This window comes from Pseudorca crassidens, chromosome 12 (assembly GCF_039906515.1).
Source record: "Pseudorca crassidens isolate mPseCra1 chromosome 12, mPseCra1.hap1, whole genome shotgun sequence".
Taxonomy (NCBI): domain Eukaryota; kingdom Metazoa; phylum Chordata; class Mammalia; order Artiodactyla; family Delphinidae; genus Pseudorca; species Pseudorca crassidens.
Window position 1 is genome coordinate 17,203,965 of NC_090307.1, and position 21,402 is coordinate 17,225,366.

Below are 21,402 nucleotides of genomic sequence, written 5' to 3' on the forward strand. Positions count from 1 at the left end.
AAGGCTTGCTTTCCAGAGCATGTGTGCGCAGCCTGGCCCCGCGTGTCCTCTTGCATGTGCCTAGCCTTCCACTGCGGTGGGAACATGCCAAGTATTGGGGGTAAGGTGACCATGTCCTTTTTTAGATAGAATTAATCTTTCAAAGACATAGGATCCAGTTATCACTCTAGAAAATATTAAATTGATAGAGTCTTGACCCTTTCAAACACAAATGTGTTTTGTAGAATTATCTTAGTGTGATTAAGTATTAGAAGCTAAGTTTTTAAACAGCAGTTTGATAGTTCAGGTTGGTGGTAAGAATTAAGTTAGTAAGAAGTGGGAAAGGAAGCTTCTGGGTACCTCTGTCCTACCCAGATTGCCTCACTGTAACAAACAGCAAAGGGGGCCAACATTTCCCGGGTCAGGGATTTTAATCTAGTTCAGGGGATAACTTCATCCAAACCTGAAGTTCCAAAGTGAACAGAGAGTTTGAAAATAGAAAAAAACTAATTATTTACCTTTCACTTCCAGGTATGCCTAATGTTACTTTGTACAATTTTCTTTAACTTCCTGTTCGAACTCTGACATTTGTTCATTTAATTTTTTTTTCTCTTCCTTTAGAGAAACCAATTTAAAGTTCAAAATGGCACTTGAAATCACACACCAGCATCTCCAGAAAGAAAATTCATTGGCAACATTTGATGGTTTGTGCAAACATGTCTTCCTTTGTTTCAAATTTTCATTGCTTGATTCAGTCCGTATTCATTAAAACCAGAAAATCTTTCATATGTGAGTACTTATGTAGATCATATCTCCTTTAAAAGGTTTTATTGAATGTGAGGAACCGAATAACCGACTAGATAAGTTTACAGGAACACTGTTTTGGAGAAATACAAGTTTTCCTTTGGATGCTGATAAAATTTTGTTACGCGGCTGTGTAATCAGGAACACTGATTTCTGCCATGGATTGGTCATTTTTGCAGGTACTTTCTGAGTCTCTTGGGAAATTGATCTGTAGGCTCATTAAAAATTTAAAGGAGGAAATTGATTTTATGTCCTTTCTCCGTTGAAACCAAAGAAAGAGTCATTTTATTGACATGCCAGTGAATTGATTTTCCCCATTGTTGATCATATTGAATTTTCCATTTTTAGGTGCTGACACTAAAATAATGAAGAATAGTGGGAAAACCAGATTTAAAAGAACTAAAATTGATTACTTGATGAACTACATGGTGTATACGGTATTTATTTTCTGTTTTGGTAGATTGCTGTCTTTTGGTCTAGATTTGTTGACGCAGAGAAGTCTTATCTCTGTAGGCCAAGTAGGAAAGTTCACAAGGTGCACCAGAGTTGGGGGGGGGGGGTGGGAGAGGAGGTTCCCTCACCTTTTCTCAGAAATGCTACATTTCTAATTGGAGAATCTCCCTGGGAATGTAAATTTCAGTTGTTGGGTATCCTGAGTTGATGAGTGAAGTGATCAGTTGGGAAACCAGGGAGCCTTAGATAAGTTAGTGGGACTGGACTCCTAAAGTCAATGTAGTGTTGATTTTACTGCTGTTAGTTTCCCATAGGGATAGTTCTCTTAAAAGCCAACCTTTTTTTTTTTGCCCCCGACATGTACTGTATGAGTCCAAATATAAGGCAAATTTAGGTATAAGTTCTCTCAAGGGTCCCCAAGACCACCCCCAGTTTTGATGATTCACTAGGAGGACTTATAGAATTCAGTGTATAGTTGTCCTTATAGTTAGAATTTATTATGATAATTCTTGCTTATTACAAAGCAAGATCAGCAAAGGGAGAAGGCTCATGGGGCAAAGTTCAGAGGAAACCAGGCGCAAGCTTCCAAGAGTCCTCTCCCAGTGGGGTCATACACACCCAGTGGGGTCATACACACCAGACACACTTAATCCTCCCCAGTGACAACTTGTGTCAGCCCATGTGAAATGTTGGTTATACCAGAGAAGCTCATTAGAGACTCAGTGCCTGGGTTTTATTGGGGTCTGGTCGTGTAGGCACTTATCTGCCTGGCATGTACCAAAATTTCAGACTCCCTAAAGGAATGTGGGTATTCAGCATAAAACATATTGTTTTACACAAATAGTTAGGCACAGTGAGCCATTCTTGTCAGAGAATAAGAAATAAGGAATCAGGAAACCCTTCCAAAATCTAAGTTCCCAAAAGCCAGCCAACAGTCAACCTTGCAAACAGGCCTTCTAAGGATAGCAGTCTCAGGACTGCTATGTTAACTGTTCTGCATGTAGGGTGGCCCTAAATATCAGGCAGTCCTCCAGTTTGCCAATGAGAAGTTTTTTCAGGTATTTAGTTTAGTTTGGTATGTTCACAGGGGAGGTGAATTCCAGGTCCTTCTAGTCCACCATTTTGATCAATCTGATCTAGTTTAATTTGAATACGTAAACTTTTAGAGACTTATAATACTTACAGTACTTCAATTGCATATACATATTCAAAATTACATAAAAGTAATATATTAATTTAAGGACAATTTGTTTTCCCCTGCTCTCACATTTCATGAAAGCTTCATTTGAACTTTTCTGATGCATCTTCCATGTCATTGTCTTGGTTATGGTGTGAGCCTTCACAGGTGCTCATCATCTCTCCTCTGTGCCAAGTTCTTTTGAAATAGAGCACTTTCGGAATCTGTGTCCAGAAAATTAAATTTTCCCCTGGAAATTTTATTCTTACCCACAAATAACCAACTAGCACTAGGGCTGTTGACTTTTTTATTCATCCCTTCAGTATATGCTCAATTTCCACAACAGAATACTTACTATATGACTTCTTAAAGGATCGTAAACGTTAAGTGATCATTAAACCTTCAGGAATAATTACCCAAATCTGGGTAAAATTTTCTTGCCTTCTTCTTTAAAAAAAAATCATTTCCTTCCAACATTTTCTATACGTATCCCAATTTAGCATTCTTTGAAATTGTTTCACGCTAAGGTAAGGTGTCTTTCCCAAACAGCGTGCTATTGTTCAAAGGAAAAGTAATTGAGAGGATGTCCAATAATATGAGAATATTTCAAGATTTGAATGTAAGATACCACCTTCTCTTCTGAAAGATAATTTTGGGAACAAAACCTCACCTTATATGTGGTATGTAGGATAAATCAATCAACCATGGAAATAAATAGACTTTCAAAGCATTCTTATGACACTGTTTCTATTTTAAGTGTGTTGTTTTTACAGACTACTAAATTATCATACATAAGGAAAGTATTGATAAGATAAACTAGCATCTATAAAATGCGTGGGGTCGATAATGCATCTTTCGAATAAACTTAACTGTTGAATGTCTTTTAGATCTTTGTTGTCCTTATCTTGCTTTCTGCGGGTCTTGCCATCGGCCATGCTTACTGGGAAGCTCAAGTTGGCAATTATTCTTGGTACCTCTATGATGGAGAAGACACCACACCCTCCTACCGTGGATTCCTAAATTTCTGGGGCTACATCATTGTTCTGAATACCCTGGTGCCCATCTCTCTCTACGTCAGGTAAGGCTGTCTTCTCTTTGGCCTTTTGCTTTAATGGAAGAACACAGTACATCTTCCCAACTTAACACCTTCAGCTCTAGCAATTCTTGTTTCAAAGGTCATAAGGAACAAGTAAGAAAATAGCTTTCATTTCAGATTTGAGGGTGATACGGGGAGAGGAAATTAACGTTGGTGTGTCTGCTCTGTGCCAGACACAGCATCTTTTATCTCGACCTCTTGATAGGTACGGCTACCAGATTCAGAGATCAAACTCTACTCCTTAGTCACTTGCTTGGCAAGATTCCTTCTTGGTGGGCTCCAAAGCCCAAGCATCAGAAAGAGCTGTGTGAAGATTTACAACGTCGTGGTATAACTTGGTTGTTTTCCTTTTCAGGAGCCTTCCTAACCTCTTTTCTGTGTCTTCCTTATTACCACCTGCTATACCTATTGCTTGGAAAACTCACTGGGCTTCCTGAATGCTGCCTTCTAATGGGAATACCACTCTCCCTGCCCACCGTCAACCTCTCAAAATGTTCTGTGTTTCTCATCTCAACCTCAACCGCGATAAGAGTCAGGATCGTATCTCTGACAAATGGTCATCACCTTGTTCTGTGATATTTCGGACTTGTTTTACTTTTTCGTTTTTTAATATCAAAGTTCACTATCCCTGGTCAATTGAACTTCAGACCGTTGGGAGAGAAATGGTGCCTTGAGATATTCCCAGCATTCAGAGCTTCTCTTAGTTCCGAGAAGTAATAGCCCAGAGGCATATAGGGCCACATGCACACCTGTAATTAGAAGCATTTATTTTATTTTAATTTTATTACATGTGCATTTGTTTTATTTTTAATTTTATTACAGGTAGTTACTATTGTTCTTTTAACATGAAGTAAAGCCCTGGGGAGCCATGTGTTTGCAGTTATTTAAAAAAAAAAAAAAACTGAGATGAGTTTTACCTTTGTTAGGGGAACTATTATACAGATGACTTTGTCTCTATCTATAAATGTATGTTATAAAATAAACCGTATATGTAGTTTTAGGTTTAAAAAGCCACATCATGTGACTAATATGATTTTCTTTGTTTCTCTTGGAAGTAAAGGTCCTTTCAAACTATAAATCAATCAGGTCATTTCAGATGGTATCTCTGCTTTGTTTTTAACCCTACAGTCTATTCATTCAGAAAAGACTCACTGAAGCCACACTATACCCACAAGGCCCATGTGATCTGCTGCTCTGCCCTCCACACCCAACCATAACCTCCAGCATCTCTACCCACTCCCTGGACTCCCTCATCGCTAGCCTCCTTGAATTCCTCAGCCGTACCAGTGCCTGCCACAGGGCCTTTGCGCCTGCTCTGACCTCCACCTGTAACATGCTTTTCCCCTCCGTATCTACATGGTTGCTCTTTCATTTCCTTCAGATCTCTGCTCAAAAGTCACCTTATCCCCCTGGCTTTTCCTGACCCTCTCTTTCTTAAACATCACTTCCTCTGCCTGTCGGTCTCCAGCTCCCCTCACCCTGCTTTGATTTTCTGCAGAGAATTTTCGTCACCTGATATACTGTGTGTTTACCAGTTTATTTATTTGTCCATCTCCATTAGAAGGTAACCTCCTTGAGAGCAGGGTTTTTGTCTCTTTTGTTTACTGATGTGTCCCCTGTACCTAGGATGGTGTCTGGTACACAGTAGGCACTCAGGAAATACAGAAGGGAGGAGAGAAGGAGGGAGTTATTTTTCCATTTGTTTAGCTTATTATAGACACATCCTTTGCCCACTGAACAGTTGCTGGATGTGTAAGCACCTTTCTTACATAGTTGAGATAGATTTAATCAGTTATAGTTTTTAAATGGAAATTATCCTTTTAGAATATCGTATTTTGGACATTCTGTAACCTTGTAAGAATTTAGGACTGTATACAAAATGGATAAATGACAAGGACCTACTGTTTAGCACAGGGAACTATATTCAGTATCTTGTAATAACCTATAATGGAAAAGAATCTGAAAAAGAATATGTAAATATAGGTACACATTCCTCAAAAAATATATATATATCACTGAATCACTTTGCTGTATACCTGAAACTAACACAATATACTTCAATTAAAAAATGGTTAAAAAAACAATTTAGGAAAAAAACATGCTTTAGGGGTTATTTGCCAAAAGCCCTTTGTCCCACTTGAGAGTACACACGGGTGTATAACCTAGTGGACCCTCACTCCCTTTGTCCTCCAGTTGAGGGCAAAGGTGAACATGCCTTTCCAGTTGTCTCTGAGTGCGATGGGGAATGAGAGAAAAGAGTAGAAGCTGTCACATCCTAGGGTGCCCCCTGCAGTGTTACCATGTCACCCGTGTGGGTGGCGTGTTCTGAATGTGGGGTGCCGTGGCCAGATGTGCTCAGGAGTGAGTAGGAAATCACACTGAGAGGACACTTTGACCCTGAAGCTGGAGAAAGATGTGTTTGGTCAGGAGAACCCAGAGACTGGGCACATGGGTCACCGCAGGGCTTGTCTCTTTGTATCAATAGATAAGCAGCTCGCTCCTGGCGCAAAGCTAGGACAAGATCCACTGCCTGCCACTCATATCTGAGAGCTCGGTCAAAAGTAATCTTTTGTCTTCCTAGCGTGGAAGTGATTCGTCTTGGACAGAGTTACTTCATCAACTGGGACCTGCAGATGTACTATCCTGAGAAAGACACGCCCGCGAAGGCAAGAACCACCACGCTGAATGAGCAGCTCGGGCAGATCCATTACATCTTCTCTGACAAGACAGGGACGCTCACACAGAACATCATGACCTTTAAAAAATGCTGCATCAACGGGCAAATTTACGGTGAGTGGAAGCTGTGACTCAGTCCCTGGGCATGTGTGACCAGAGGCTGCCTTCCCAGAGTGGCTCGGGGAGGTCAGGAGTCAGAAATAGGTACACATTCCGCAAAAATGTAACTTGTCATGTGACCCAGCAGTTCTGCTCCTGGGTGCACACCCCAAATGAACCGAAAGCAGGGACTCGAGCAATATGTGCACACCCATGTTCGTAGCAGCATTATTCACAGTGGTGAAGGTTTAGAAGGAACCTGAGTGTCCATCAGTGGACGAATGGATAAGGAAAATGTGGTATATACACACAGGGATTTTATTCAGCCTTAAAAATGAAGGCGATTCTGAAACTTGCTACGACATGGATGAACCTTGAGGTCATTCTGCTAAGTGAAATAAGCCAGGCACAGAAGGACACATATTGTATGATTCCACTTATTTGAGGTACGTGGAGGAGTCAAATTCAGAGACAGAGAGTAGAATGGTGGTTGCCAGGGGCTGAGGAGAGGTAGTGTTTAATGAGCACAGTTTCAAGTTTACCGGACGAAAGAGCCGTGGACATGGATGGTGTTGATGGCTGCACAGCTGTGTGATTGGACTTTAGTGCGGCTGAACTGTTCACTCAAAAATAGTTGAGATGGGGCTTCCCTGGTGGCGCAGTGGTTGAGAGTCCGCCTGCCGATGCAGGGGACGCGGGTCCGGGAGGATCCCACATGCCGCGGAGCGGCTGGGCCCGTGAGCCATGGCCGCTGAGCCTGCGCGTCCGGAGCCTGTGCTCCGCAACGGGAGAGGCCACAGCAGTGAGAGGCCCGCGTACCGCAAAAAAAAAAAAAAAATAGTTGAGATGGTAAATTGTATGTTAACATGTATTTCACTACAATTATATTTTAAAAATTGATTTCCATTTGATATTCTGAAATGTGCTATAGATTCAAGGCTAATGCTGTATTCAAATAGGGTGCTCTAACTTTTAAAGAAAAACGATATAATTCTTTTAAAAGCTGTAAGCATAACATCATATGCTTTCCACTTGGAGGAAACTTTGTGCTGTGTATGGTACTTTCCCAGAACATCAGTGAGGAAGGTGGGATGCTGAGGGCTTGAGGAAGGGGTTCTCCTCTGCGTGGGTGGTGGTTCCTTCTGAGCTGGGGGAGGGCGGCGGTAAAGCACTTAATAGGACGTGATTCTGGCCCCAGAGGAGATGGCAGTGTAGACGGACACAATTTGCCAGTATTTGAACCTCTAGACCAGAAACCAGCACACTTTTTCTGTAAAGAGCCAGATAGGAAATATTTTAGCCTTTGCCGGCCACATACGGTCGGTATCAAATATCTTCTTTGTTATGCTTTGTTTGTTTTTTAAAACTCTTGAAAAACCATTCTTAACTCGAGGGCTGTCCAGAAACAGGCTTTGAGACCCGTTGACTCAATTTGTTTTGTCCTGTTTGTTCACAGGAGACCATCGGGATGCTTCTCAGAACAGTCATAGCAAAATAGAGGTGAGTCCTTTCACTTAGGAAATCTCTTGGGTTGTGTATGAGTTTCCTGGGCTGTAACAAACCACCATAAAATGGGTGGCTTAGAGCAACAATAATGTATTCCCTCACAGCTCTGGAGGCTAAAAGTTTGAAATTAAGGTGTCAGCAGGGCCACGCTCCCTCTGGAGGCTCTAGGGCAGAATCCTTGCTTGCCTTTTCCTAGGTTCTGGTGGTTGCCTGCAATCCTTGACATTCCTTGGCTTGTGGACTCAGCACTCAGAAGTCTGCCTGTGTCGTCACATGGCCTTCTGCCTGTGTGTCTGTGTCCAGATTTCCCTCCTTTTATAAAGATACCAGTCATTGGATTAGGGCCCCCCCAATCCAGTATACCCTAATTTTGATCACCTCGACCAAGACCTTATATCCAAAGAAGGTCCTATTCCCAGGTACCAGGGGTTAGGACAACATATCTTTTTGAGTGGACACAATTCAACTCACAACAGGCTGTGTTAAGACAGATGTGAGCCTCTTGACACTTCAGAACGTGTTAAAATCCTAAGGTGATGCTTGCATGAAGACACGGCTTCAGAGAAAAGTTCCTGTCATTTGTGAAGCCCAAGTTGTTTCTTTTAAATCACACTGACTTTTCCTCCTCTGCTTCTTTCAGCCAGTGGATTTTAGCTGGAATACGCATTCCGATGGGAAGCTTGTATTTTATGACCATTATCTCGTCGAGCAAATCCAGTCGGGGAAGGAGCCGGAAGTGCGACAGTTCTTCTTCCTGCTGGCGGTGTGCCACACGGTCATGGTGGACAGGCTCGACGGTGAGTGTGGCTCTCGCATCTCGGACACTGGGGACCAGTTTTTTTAGTTTACGGGGAACTCGTGCTTGGGACTCGAATGCACATATAAAGAGTTGTATGAACTAGAGGTGTTTCAGTTAGGTTTCAATTATGATATTTTATACCCCAGAGAAGTGCATGGCTTACATGGCATACTCCAGGGAGCCTTGCCTTCTAGATCCTGGGTTCTATTTCCCATAGGTAATTCTTTGCCAGAGATATCCTGCAAAAGGCGTTTCTGATATAATCTTTCTTCTTCCTAAAAAATATGATTGGTCTGTTTACCCAGAGGGCCAGCTGACAAAACAGTTAGACCAGGTCGCCTGAGTCCTTTTTTTTTTTTAATCCCCTCTGGGGAAAAGAAGTGAATGGATAGCAGTGCAACTGTCTTAAAGTCCTTCTCCCAGGGATCCTGTCACATATTTCAGAGAACCCAAATACCCTCAAAGTAAATGACTTCTGAAAATTCCCATCTCAACCTGGTGAGATTTAAACTTTAGAATCACAGGATCGTATGAATTATGATGGTATATCACGTCAAGTTTCAAATGATTGCAGCCTGAATCCACATAGCATATTGCAAATCATCACTAAATTAATTGAAAGTACAAATATAACAAGGTGTATACATATTTCCTATAATAACAAATATTACTGTCCAAAGGAAAAATAAAAAGAGAGTTGTGTGCGTGACAAGTTTGTCGAATCTCCACCCAAACGACGACTGTCTGTGGGCCCCTTCCACTAGATGGTATACGAGCCAGCAACCCATGAAACAGGCTCCTGGCCTCCGGAAATATACATCTCCTTCACAGTTCTAGCGCCAGATGTGTTTATCACTCTGGAATTGAAATCTTATCAGTAAGAAAAATGATTGACTCTTGCATTATAACAGAAGAATCAAAATCTTCTCGCTATCTGAATACTTAATATTTATGAAGAGTCACACCTTATCTGGATGATAAGGGGACTTTAAACTTGGACAGTCTTTACTACAAAATAATTTCAGAGAGAACTTATTTTTTACATTCAGATATGTTTGGGGTTTGAAGTAGTAGCAGCCAAAAGCCTAGGCCTCCTGAAGGTGCCTTTTTCTTTTGAAGGAACATAATTCGTGTGTATTTGCATGGGAACAAGCAAGTTGACTTGTAGATTCCTCTGAAGAATTCTATTTTTTTTAATTAACCTTTTTTAAAAAAATTGAAGTATAGTTGATTCACAGTGTTGTGTTAATTTCTGCTGTACAGCAAAGTGATTCAGTTATACATGTAGGTACATTCTTTTTTGTATTATTTTCCATTATGGTTTATCATAGGATATTAAATACAGTTTCCTATGCTATACAGTAGGACCTTGTTGTTTATCCATTCTATACAGTAGTTTGCATCTGCTAATCCCAAACTCTCACTGCATTCCTCCCCTTCCCTCCCTCTCCCTCGGCAACCACAAATCTGTTCTCTCTGTGAGTCAGTTTCTGTTTAAGTTCATTTGTGTCCTATTTTAGCTTCCACAGATAAGTGATATCATATGATATTTGTCTTTCTCTTTCTGACTTCACTCAGTATGACGATCTCTGGGTCCATCCATGTTGCTGCAAATGGCATTATTTCATTGTTTTCTTATGGCTGAGGAATATTCCATTGTGTATCTATACCACATCTTCTATTCATCTGTCGATGGACATTTAGGTTGTTTCCAAGTCTGCAGCATTCTTAAATGCAGCTTGTGCTAGCTTTGTTAGAGCAAATTTGTCGAGTATTAATGAAAGCTAGGTATCTTGTCACCTATGGACACAATGATACATTATATAGATACACATGTGCATTCTGGAGAGAGCAAAAGGTGCCCTTTTGTCATATGCCTTCTCCACTTTAATCAGCCCAGCGTACAAACGAATGTCCTTTTCTGTTTCCTGATGCTGAGGCTTCACATGTAGTGGATGAAATCTCCAGAGGAGAAATAGACATGAAAACGAAATGTGTAGAAGCTATTGGAGGTAAAAGAAACAATGATTTTGGCTTTGATACATAAAAGCACCTTGAAAGGGTCCATTGGAAGGGACCTTGGGAGTAACTCCTCCAAATGTTATAGATGAGGAAATTCAGACCAGAAGCCCCAAGACCTACCTGATCTCAGACAGCATGTTAGGACTCATTTTAGCTGAGTCCTTCCACTCCACCATGCTGGTGTGCCTCTGCTCTTGCACTCTCACTTTCCCTCTTTTACAAGAAGAGTAGAGATTGGCTCGTCTTTTATTATGCATAACATCAACAGTGAGAGGTGAGAATCTTGTCACGTATGCTCAGCAGAAGGTTTGTGTGGCCCAAGTGTTGAGTACATGTAGGGCACGTGGAGGCTGAGTGTGGAGGAGCTGCATTGGTTTTCTGTTGCTCTGTAGTGGATCACCCCAAGTCAGTGGCTTAAATCACCCATTCATCAGCTCACAGTTCTTTAGGTCAGAAGTCTGGGCACACGGCATGACTGGGTTCTCTGCTAAGAATCTCCCTAGAATCAAGGTCAGGCCACGTTGTCAACTGGAGATCAGCATCCTCTTGCAAGCTGAGAGCAGGATTCAGTTCTCTGTGGGTGTAGGACTGAGGTCTCCATTTCCTTGCTGGCTGTCAGCTGGGGCTGCTTTCTGCTCCCAGGGCCTCCCTCCTTCCTTGCCACATGGTTCCCCCTGTCTTCAAACCAGCAGTGGAGACTCTCCCTTCCATCAAACCCCTTTCATGCTTCAAATCTCTCTCTCCAGGAAGAGCCCCGTCCCTTTTGAGGACTGACCCAGTTAGGTTGGGAACACCCAGATAATCTCCTTATCTTAAGGTCAACCCCGATCTGGACCTGAATTATATCAATAAAATCCCTTCCCAGCAGTACCTTGGTTAGAGTTTGCTTGAGTCACTGGGAGAAAGTGTATGTGTACACAGGGTGGGGAGACACACCTTGGGGCCATGTAGCCTCCTGCCTCCTGCAGAGGCCATGGGAGAGAAGAGTTCGAAAGGCTTGGAGGCAATTTCTTTGCCTGAAGCCCTTTAAGTTGGGATGAACCATGAGATTATGATTAGAGAGCTGAGTTTTAGGAGTTTGGAGCCAGGACACACGAGATGGGTGAGGAAACTGAGGACCTGGGTTAGCGTGGAGTCTTTGGGAAGGATGAGAAAGTAACAAATGGCGGGGGTGGGGGGATAGTCAATCTGAGACGTAACTTGTTTCAAGACTGGTGACTAGAAGATGATCAGCCAGAGGAAGCTATGAAATCAGGATAATGAGAGGTGGAGTTTGTTGTTTCAGCATCTATTTTATTTGCATCAGTTCTGTGATCCACAAATTAGTCTGTAAAAGAAAAGAAAGTCTCTTTGGTTGTGTCTGAGCGTGTGGTAAATAAAGAGTTTTCTTCAGAAGAGGTTTCAGGAGGTTAATTTTTAGTCCAGGTTTCCTCCTGCAAACATAAAGTTGGAGTTTGGACCAGGTCTCTGAAGTCCCTCCTGTCTCTATTAGTCTGCAATTCTGTGATTCCATTACTAGAACAAAATGGAAGGATTTTCTTTTAATGATAAAAGTATCAGTGTTCTCTCCAGATATGATTGTCTTACTCATGGGAACTTTACCACCTTTTATCATTTTGTTCCTTTTCTTTCTGTTGGAAATAAGTTTGCCTTCAGTATGATGCAATATATCCCTACCAGCGAAACTTGCCGAAGGGAGGGGACTGTGTTCTCACTGCTGCTTGTTTAGCTGTGGTTAAATATTTTACCCTCTGGCATGTGTGTGTGTTTGTAGAATGGCTGGATTTAGCAAGTACATTCATAACTTCTGGTGTATGACTTTCTGGGTGAACAGAATGAGAGAGACCAACCTAACTGTCATCTTTAATTACTATTTGGGAGTGATTAATATTGACTTAGAGTGAACCACCTGCGCATGTATGTGAAGGGAGTAGGGTGGGGACGGGGCGTTTAGCTCTACCTACAGCTGTGCACCCTGGGGCATCCGCCCCCTCCCCATAGACGGATGGGGTAAAGAACTGCCCATCCATCTATGGGTGCATCCTGATCATACCATGGTGGAAAACGAAATGCCTTTTCCTGTGGAAATTCATCTGACTATAGAAATACTTTTCATTCTACTTTGAGATGGAAGAACTAAGAGTAGAAAAATAGAAACTCTTGGATAGGCGGAGCTTTTTTTTTCTTTTAATTTTTTACTGAGGTACAACATGTAAACAGAGACAAGCATATAGCTCGTTTTCACAGGTTGAATACTCCCTTGTCGTGAGTACACAGATTTTTACAAACAGAACATTTTCCATCCCCTAGACATCCCTTTTATGTTCCCTTTCAGTCATTGCCCCTCCAGGGGTGACTACTGTCCTGACTTCGAACAGTGTGGGTAGGCTTTTGTCTGTTTTGTGGTTTGTGTAAATGGAATTATGTGGTATGTACTTGGTGTCTGGCTTCTCCACTCAACATTGTGAGATTTACTCCTATTGTTGCAATTTAGTTGTGAAATAAAGGCAGTTTCCCATTATATAACTTTCAAATATCAAGATATTGAACAGATTGATACATTTTGAGACTTTTTTAAATTATGAGAATATAGCTAAGTTGAAGAAAGCACACTCTTCTAGAGGGAAGATAACCTGGTACAACCCTTTTAGAAAAGAAGTGAGTAAAATATATGCCAACAGGTTTAAAATTTACCAATATTCTTTACCCCAGTATTTTCACGACTAGGAAGCTATCCTTAGAAAATAGAGTCAGAAAAACCTTTATACACATACAAAATGCTTATTACAGTGTTTTTAAATTATTTATTTATTTTTTAAACTTTTTTTTAGTGGTTTGAAAGAAGGCAGTTTTGTTTGTTTGTTTATTTATTTATGGCTGTGTTGGGTCTTGGTTGCTGCAGGCGGGCTTTCTCTAGTTGTGGTGAGCAGCGGTCACTCCTCGCAGCAGTGCACGGGCTTCTCATTGCGGTGGCTTCTCTTGTTGTGGAGCACGGGCTCTAGGTGCGCGGGCTTCAGCAGTTGTGGCACGCAGACTCAGTAGTTGTGGCACACGGGCTTAGTTGCTCCGTGGCATGTGGGATCTTCCCGGACCAGAGATCGAACCCATGTCCCCTGCATTGGCAGGCAGATTCCCAACCACTGCACCACCAGGGAAGTTCACAATGTTATTTTTTAGAGTAAAAAAATTGGGGGAAGGAACTAAGTGCCTGTAATAGGAAAATGGTCACATGTTACATTCACGGGTTACATTCCTTTAAAATAACACATAGAAAGACTTTTTTAAAGCTATGATAACATGCTCAAAATACAATGTTAAAATAATCAGGATGTAAATGTATATTTAGCATGATGGAAACTATTACAGAAATAGGCATTTCCAAAAGGACTGGAAGAAATGATAACAATGTCAATAGTGTTGTTTTTCCTCTAGATGGTGGGATTATGAGATTTTTTTTCCCCTATTCTTGGCCAGATTTTTCTTTTTTTTTTTTTTTACTTCTAGTTTATATCACTGTTTATGATTAGAAATAAAAGTTTACCTTTTAAAAACTTTAAAATTAACGTTGGCATACTCCTTAAAAATCAGTGACTTGTTTTCTTGAGGCTGATTTGGGCTTTGCAATACAGTTGGTCCTCTGTGCCTGCAGATGCGGAACACCAGCTGTATCTGCTGTAGTCTGCCATTTTATAAGGGACTAGAGCATCCATAGAATTTGCCTGGGGGTGCTCCTGGAATCAGTCCCCTGCGGGTACCGAGGGGTAACCATACATCCTCACCCAGCACGTGAACTGCACTGGTGAACCCTTGGTGGTGAGCTCAGCTTTTCTCGTTTTCTCTCCTGCCTCGCTTGCTAGGTCAGCTCAACTACCAGGCGGCCTCTCCTGACGAAGGTGCTCTGGTAAGCGCCGCCAGGAACTTCGGTTTTGTCTTCCTCACCAGGACCCAGAACACGATCACCATCAGTGAGTTGGGCACTGAGAGGACCTACAGTGTTCTCGCCATTTTAGACTTCAACAGTGACCGGAAGCGAATGTCTATAATTGGTAGGTCTCCCCTCGGGGTATGTCTATGAATGGCTCATTGAGATGCTGCCTTTCACACATTTTATTTAGCGACACCAGGATAAAATAGGCAGTGAATGAACCCCTTGGCTCCCGGAGGATTTCCGCAGGCTTGTCCAAACGAGTGTTTTCTTTCTTCATTCTACACCATGTCCATCACTCGAAGGGACAAATGCAGTAGATCTGAATCTTGCAGATGTTGGTGTATCTTCAAAGATGTGGGCTGCCAGCTGTGGAATCTGGGTGGCAGCACCGTGGGTGGTAGACCCACATGAGCTTTTATATCGTGAGTCACTCTGAGGACTTCTGCTGGAGGCTTGAGGGACACCAGGGAAGGGAGAGTGTAGCAGGAGAGGAGCTCTGAGAAAAGCGAGGCTGTGCTTAGGAATCAAAATCATACCTCCAGCCCAGGCAGCCAAGTGGAGACAGTGGTCACTTCATAATACTGAAATAATTTCAAACTTACAGAAAAATTGCAAGAACACTTGAAAGAACTCCTGTATGTTCTTCCATATCCACCATTGTTAGCACTGGTCACAAATTCTTTGTCATTATCATTTACAAGTTCTTGTTTTCTCAGCCATTTGAGAGTCAGTTGCAGATCTCATGCCCCTTTCCCCCAAATACTTAAGTAGGTATTCCCTAAGATCGGGAACCTTCACCTATTTTTATATACAGTACACTGATCAGACTCAGAAAATTTAACATTACAGTATTATTATCTGTACAGAACGTTTTCGAATTTTACCAGGAATTCTCTTTCTGATTCAGGACCCCACCTAATATTCCATATTGCGTTCGGTGATTGTTACTCTAGTCTCCTTTATTCTAGAAGAGTTCCACAACCTGTTTTTGATCTTTCATATGCTGACATTTTTGAAAAGCCCAGGCCTGTTATTTTGTCGAGGGTCCCTCAGTTTGGGTTTGTCTAATGTTCCCTCATAATTAGATTCAGATGACGCACTGTTGGCAGGAAGGGTACGTAGATCGGTGCCGTGTCTTTCCCAGCATATCACATCAGAAGGCGTGTGACTGCTGGTCACATCAGCTTGGATCACTGGGTTAAGTGATATCTATAAGCTTTTCCACCATGAGATTGACTTTTTAACCAAAAAGATATATAGGTTTAACTGCCTCCTGAACTCGGATTAGGTTCATTTTACTGAGTGCTTTCTGCGTACCCAGCACTGATCTGGGCTGATATCATGCCTGGCATCTACCTTAGAGAACTTAAAATCTAGTTACTGATGAAACACGTAATACAATTAAATTACTGCAGAGATCAAAAAAGCCAAGAAAATGGTCACAAGGAGCGTGTTTTGGTCCCAGTATTAAAGGCAGTTAAGTGTTGTGGGTTTATAGGTAAGAAAGATTCCCACTGGCTGGCATGGACAAAAAAGGGTCTATGGAAGAAGCTAGCACATAGTAGGGAGTCAGTGAATATTTGCTGAAAGAATAAGCAAGGCTATGGAAAACTGAGCTGACTGAAGGAATCTTTTCATATTTATTTCACTATTACATTCTATGTAGACAGTGGCTTACCATCGTTGAGAGCAACATTTTTCTCAGTACATTGCTGATTTTAAACTAATTATGAATGTTTAGCACTGTAACACTTCAAATTAACTTTATGAATGTACTTTTCTTTTAAGAAATCAAACATTAACTTTTTTATTTGCTTTTCCTTCCCTTGCTACTAGTAAGAACCCTAGAAGGCAATATCAGGCTTTATTGTAAAGGTGCTGACACTGTAATTTATGAACGGTTACATCGAATGAATCCTACGAAACAAGAGACACAGGATGCCCTGGATGTAAGTCTCACTTCCACTCTTTATGCCACAGATTCCAAACTTATTTTCTGGTACTATCCCTTAAGCTGGAATGAAGGCTCTCTGTTAACTGTTGACCTTTCTATTGTCTTGGTGTAGTTGAGTGGAAAGAGCACCAAAGTAGGAATATGTTCTGTCCCTGACGCTGACTTCCTAGGAAATGACCTTGCTACCTCTTCCCAGCATCCAGGTCAGCAGTATCTACAGGACTGATCCAGGAGAAAGACTGGTCTTTCTTCTGGTGAACTCCAGCAAGCTACATAACCATCCTGTGCCGTAGTCTCCAAGAATTCCAACGTCCTAGTGTACAGTGAAGGAAAGAAAGCATTCATGTATGATAGGGCATGACAAAGCAGTGCACTGGATAACCAAGTTCTGATATCTTTGTTAGAGAATCACTTTGGTCTTCATTACTTCAAACTTGCTATTTTAGGGGACTATGTACTTGGTCCAGTGATACTGCAATTATTCAGAATGCTTCTGGAAATTTCTCTTTTAGAATCGCCTACCAACCCTTATATTGTTTTGCTTATATATAATGATGGCAATGAAGTATGGAGCATATCTGTCAGATCTGGTGTCCCAGTTCTGCCTCTTTACTTGTTTTGTGCCCTCTGGGGGGAAATGGTTGATGTCTCCGATGAATCATTAATTGCCTGTGTGGAAGAGGAAGGGGATAATTCCTACCATGGATGGTTGGTGCAAAGCCTCTTGGATGAAAACCATCTTGCACAGCCCCTAGCACTTAGTAGGTGCTTAATAAAGGGTTTTTTTCTTCCCTTCACTTGATGGGTCAGAGTTTGGGGGCCAAAGGTCCTTCAGAAAGAAGCCTGATGAATATGATGTTTAGTAAGTGGGGTCACATTTTAAGGTTATATATGTTACTGAAGCAGTTACACTGGATAATTTCTCATGAGGAGATGAACAAGGGCAGTCTAATCAAATACATGCAGAACCTTGCAAAGAGTCTTTGACAACAGACCCTCAGTTGGGTGAAGCAGTTCTGCCATTTTGGGCTAGACAAGATGTGATTGTGAAGTAATGGAACATTTTTACTGGTTCATATTTAAGCTATTTAAATTGGCTTAAATCTGTTCACCATGATTAAATCTTCCAGACTCTTTCATTAAAATGTTTTATCTCAGCTTTAACAGTGACTCATGTATTTCAGAATTGGTTTGAGGGAATAATGCTTGGTTGAGAGTTCATAGTTGATTGGACTTGTAACAGTTTGTAGAAACAAATTATAAAGGTGTCAGGTCTGGTTTACAAAATCATTATACCCCAAGGCAGCTTCCTTGGTCTGTTATTTTCTTCGTTAAGAGAAAAAGGGTTTTTTTAATTCTCATGACAAATGAGATATTCTCATTTCTCAAGAAAGATATGCTTTTCCCTTGAACTAATTTCGGAACGACGAATATATTCCTAAGATATTGAGAATACTTAGAAAAATAAAGTATTTGTTTAATCTCCTCTATGGAATGTATGTGTACAGAATTCATCTTTCACAGTCTTTTAAAATTCTCTTATTGTATTATTTCAAAGTAAGATTTCAAACTTGATCTTGAATTACATAAAATTAACTATTCTTTGGGTGAATGGATTGTCTTTTAAATTAAACAGATCTTTGCAGGTGAGACTCTTAGAACCCTGTGCCTTTGCTATAAGGAAATTGAAGAAAAAGAATTTGAGGAATGGAATAAAAAGTTTATGGCTGCAAGTATAGCCTCAACCAACCGGGATGAAGCTCTGGATAAAGTATATGAGGAGATTGAAAAAGACTTAATTGTGAGTTTTAACCTTTGTAACTTTCTCCTTGATATTCCAAACAGAATTGGAAATTTTATTAAGTTTTATTACAGTTTTGATCTCATGCTTGAAAGAGAATTCCAACTTCAGTATTTGAAATTGGTGCAGTGGATCTAGGTCACCTGAATCTCTTTTGTTCAGCAAGCAAAATAGGAGTTGCCATTAGGAGAAACCAAATGACAGAAAACACGATGAGATTCTGATTCTGTTATTTTTATATCACTTAATAAATTCACTGTGATTTGTATGCAGTAACAAGCCCGCATATACTTATTACATTGTGAGAATTACTGAGATGATTTATATTTTGCAAAATCTTGAAATGAGAAAATATACCATTTGTTAAAGAGACTTTTTAAAGTTTAAGACTTACTGCTTTTAGTGTTTATATTAAAAGGAAATGTTCAGTGAATAGTTAGTATTGACTTTTAGCAAGAGAAATTGGCTTGTGTCCGTGTAAAGTAGTATACACACAATGAAAGTATCTTTTTATTGTCTTTGATTTGTACTTACATTTTTGTCTTGGTGAATTACTTTAAGAAAAACTTTTTGGCTGTTTAGTTTTTGATGAGTATGACACACGACAGCCTTCCCAGTTAATGCTGGCCACTGGCCCCAATAGAGCACCAACTGGGGTGTATTTAGTCCTTTTTACAGTTTGGCAAACTGCAATTAAGAACATTTTTGGCTTATTTGCTAATTCCTTTCTTTTAATGTACATTTCAGCTATTGGGAGCAACAGCTATTGAAGACAAGCTACAAGATGGAGTCCCAGAAACCATTTCAAAACTTGCAAAAGCTGACATTAAGATCTGGGTGCTTACTGGTGACAAAAAGGGTAATTTAGTTTGCACGGAAGCGTATCTGTCAATTCACAAATATTCATAGCTCCTGTTTCCCTTGCTCAAGGTGACCTCAAACTTTCCATCCTCTACAAACACTGTCTGTTTCTTTGGGACAGAGACTCTTTCCCTAAGAAATCCTTCTGTTATTCCAGCCCATCCTGACCGCATCCTTCCCGAAGCTCCCTCAGTAGCAGAGTTTACTCCTTAAAATTGAGCTCTTTGTCGTGTCTTCCTGATTGTGTTTAGTCTTCTCTCTCCCACCAGATGTGGGCTGCTATACTGGGCTGCTATACTCTGGTCCCTTCTGTCCTCCCCAGCACTTTGCCACCTGTTGGGCACAGAGTAGAACAGTACAAAATACTGAACTTTTGTTTTCTTGCCCCTTTTACTGCTTGAAAATTATAATGAAAATTTTATACCCAAGGGAAGATTTTCATTTTTAAATTTAGAGCTCAACAAGTTGTTTGTATTGATTCTTTACTTCAGAAGCCTCCCATGGGAAACTAGATCACTTCTCTTACTCTGATTGACATAGTTGATGGGTTACACACTTTGATAAGCTAAGGGATTAAGTCCTGACCTTAAACAAATAATGGTGGTGGAAGAGGGGGAAAAAACCTCCAGTAGGAACCCCATGTGAGGGCTTATGGAAATGGTTATCCTTCTCCCCCATAACAGAATGATTAAACCACATGAACTAAATGTGTTCAGTATTTCAATCAACATTGATTTATTAAATAACCAGTTTATGTATTTGATATATAGCACATTTTATTACTGAAAACATCTCAACCAGACTTTGACTTATTACATTTACTTTATTACAGAGAAAGGGATTTTTTTTATGTGATTTCTAGACATTGCTACAGAAAAACAACATATCTGATTGAATCTGGTTCATTAATTGAAAAAATATCATTACTAAAGTCCATTATTAAATTCATCAGTAGGAATGACATTTGACTTAACTTTTTTCTGTTGCAGAAACTGCTGAAAATATAGGATTTGCCTGTGAACTTCTTACTGAAGATACCACTATCTGCTATGGGGAAGATATCAGGTGGGTAAAGGGCCTGCAGTATGAGAATGTCACGTCTCATTTTTATAAAAGCAAGACTAGACCCAGTAGACACAGCAGATACAGAGAAATGGGAGCTAGAATGTGTCAGTTGGCACAGTTTCCTCAAGTTTAAATGAAGCAAGGAAACAACAGGCAGCTCCAATTCACCATGTTTCGACCTTATGTTGTAGGAAAACCTGGGGCCTTGTTTGCCTTTTCAGGGGCCGTTTTTCTGTATTCCTTGGAAGCGCTCAGTGCTTGTCTGCTGAAAAAGGAAGTGGGCTTGAGACACCACTATTTAGTATGAATTATATACGTATTTTTTCTCTTCCAGCCTTTAGTGACTTGTCTTGATCACTCCTTATTTTCAACTTGAAAATGAGAATTAATGTGGAAAGTGAATAATAAATACCTAATCTTCTAGTGCAGTGGTTTTCAACTGGGGTAGGGGAGGTGGGGACTTTGCCTTCTGGGGAACATTTGGCAATGTCTGGAGACATCTTTGACTGTCACGGTGGGGAAGGAGGGGGGTGCTCCTGGCTTCCAGGGGGTAGAGGCCAGGGATGCTGCTGAACACCCTACAGTACAATAGACAGCCACACGCAACACGGAATTAAGTGGCCCAAGACGTCAGTAGTGCCAAGGTTGAGAAACCTGTTCTTAAAGGTGAAGAATAAAGGCTCTATGTGTGTAACGAGGAAAACTCTGGCTGAGATTTTGGAGTCCTGAGTCCTCATTGCAGTTTTCCCATCAACTCGCTGCAGGCAAATCACGTTCTCTCTCTCGGGCTTGATTTCCTTATTTGTAACGTGAAGAAATTGGATATTTACAGTCCCTTTTACTCCAAAATTCCACGACTCATTTTTCTATCCCATGAGTGAGTCGTATGTGGTCTTCTCAATAATTTGTTGATATAAAGCACTGAGAACATCTCAAAAGCAGACATAACTTTGTGTGGAAATAAGTTTTTTTCTGCCCAACAGTGGTCACTGTTAGTAATACACTACGGTTCACCCCTGTGTATTATAATTCAGATCAAGATTGCCCTCCTTCTGTTGCTTGTGAACACATTTTCAACTGTATCTTCCTTTAGCTGCCTTTGGCAAATAATGAAGTACCGTGAACATGGTGCCTCCGTGGTGGAGGAATCAAGACTTAGTAAGATTATATGCCACTTAATTA

At 40.8% G+C, this 21,402-nt stretch overlaps 1 protein-coding gene and 1 long non-coding RNA gene across 3 annotated transcripts in view; one reads left to right on the forward strand and one right to left on the reverse strand.

Moving 5' to 3' along the window:
• ATP8B1 (ATPase phospholipid transporting 8B1) overlaps window positions 1-21,402 on the forward strand; it is a 113,521-nt gene that overhangs the window by 78,539 nt on the left and 13,580 nt on the right. For both annotated transcript variants that reach the window (XM_067698979.1, XM_067698980.1), the window contains exons 9-20: window positions 601-683; window positions 804-962; window positions 1,132-1,220; window positions 3,301-3,491; window positions 6,091-6,299; window positions 7,741-7,784; window positions 8,431-8,587; window positions 14,469-14,657; window positions 16,376-16,488; window positions 18,130-18,294; window positions 19,042-19,153; window positions 20,145-20,220. In XM_067698979.1, the coding sequence (XP_067555080.1) occupies window positions 601-683; window positions 804-962; window positions 1,132-1,220; window positions 3,301-3,491; window positions 6,091-6,299; window positions 7,741-7,784; window positions 8,431-8,587; window positions 14,469-14,657; window positions 16,376-16,488; window positions 18,130-18,294; window positions 19,042-19,153; window positions 20,145-20,220 (1,587 nt within the window). The remainder of the gene's footprint in view (window positions 1-600; window positions 684-803; window positions 963-1,131; window positions 1,221-3,300; window positions 3,492-6,090; window positions 6,300-7,740; window positions 7,785-8,430; window positions 8,588-14,468; window positions 14,658-16,375; window positions 16,489-18,129; window positions 18,295-19,041; window positions 19,154-20,144; window positions 20,221-21,402) is intronic.
• LOC137203261 (uncharacterized) overlaps window positions 13,804-21,402 on the reverse strand; it is a 62,778-nt gene continuing 55,179 nt past the window's right edge. Inside the window, exon 4 of the long non-coding RNA XR_010933014.1 lies at window positions 13,804-13,819. This is a non-coding gene — a long non-coding RNA (uncharacterized lncRNA). The remainder of the gene's footprint in view (window positions 13,820-21,402) is intronic.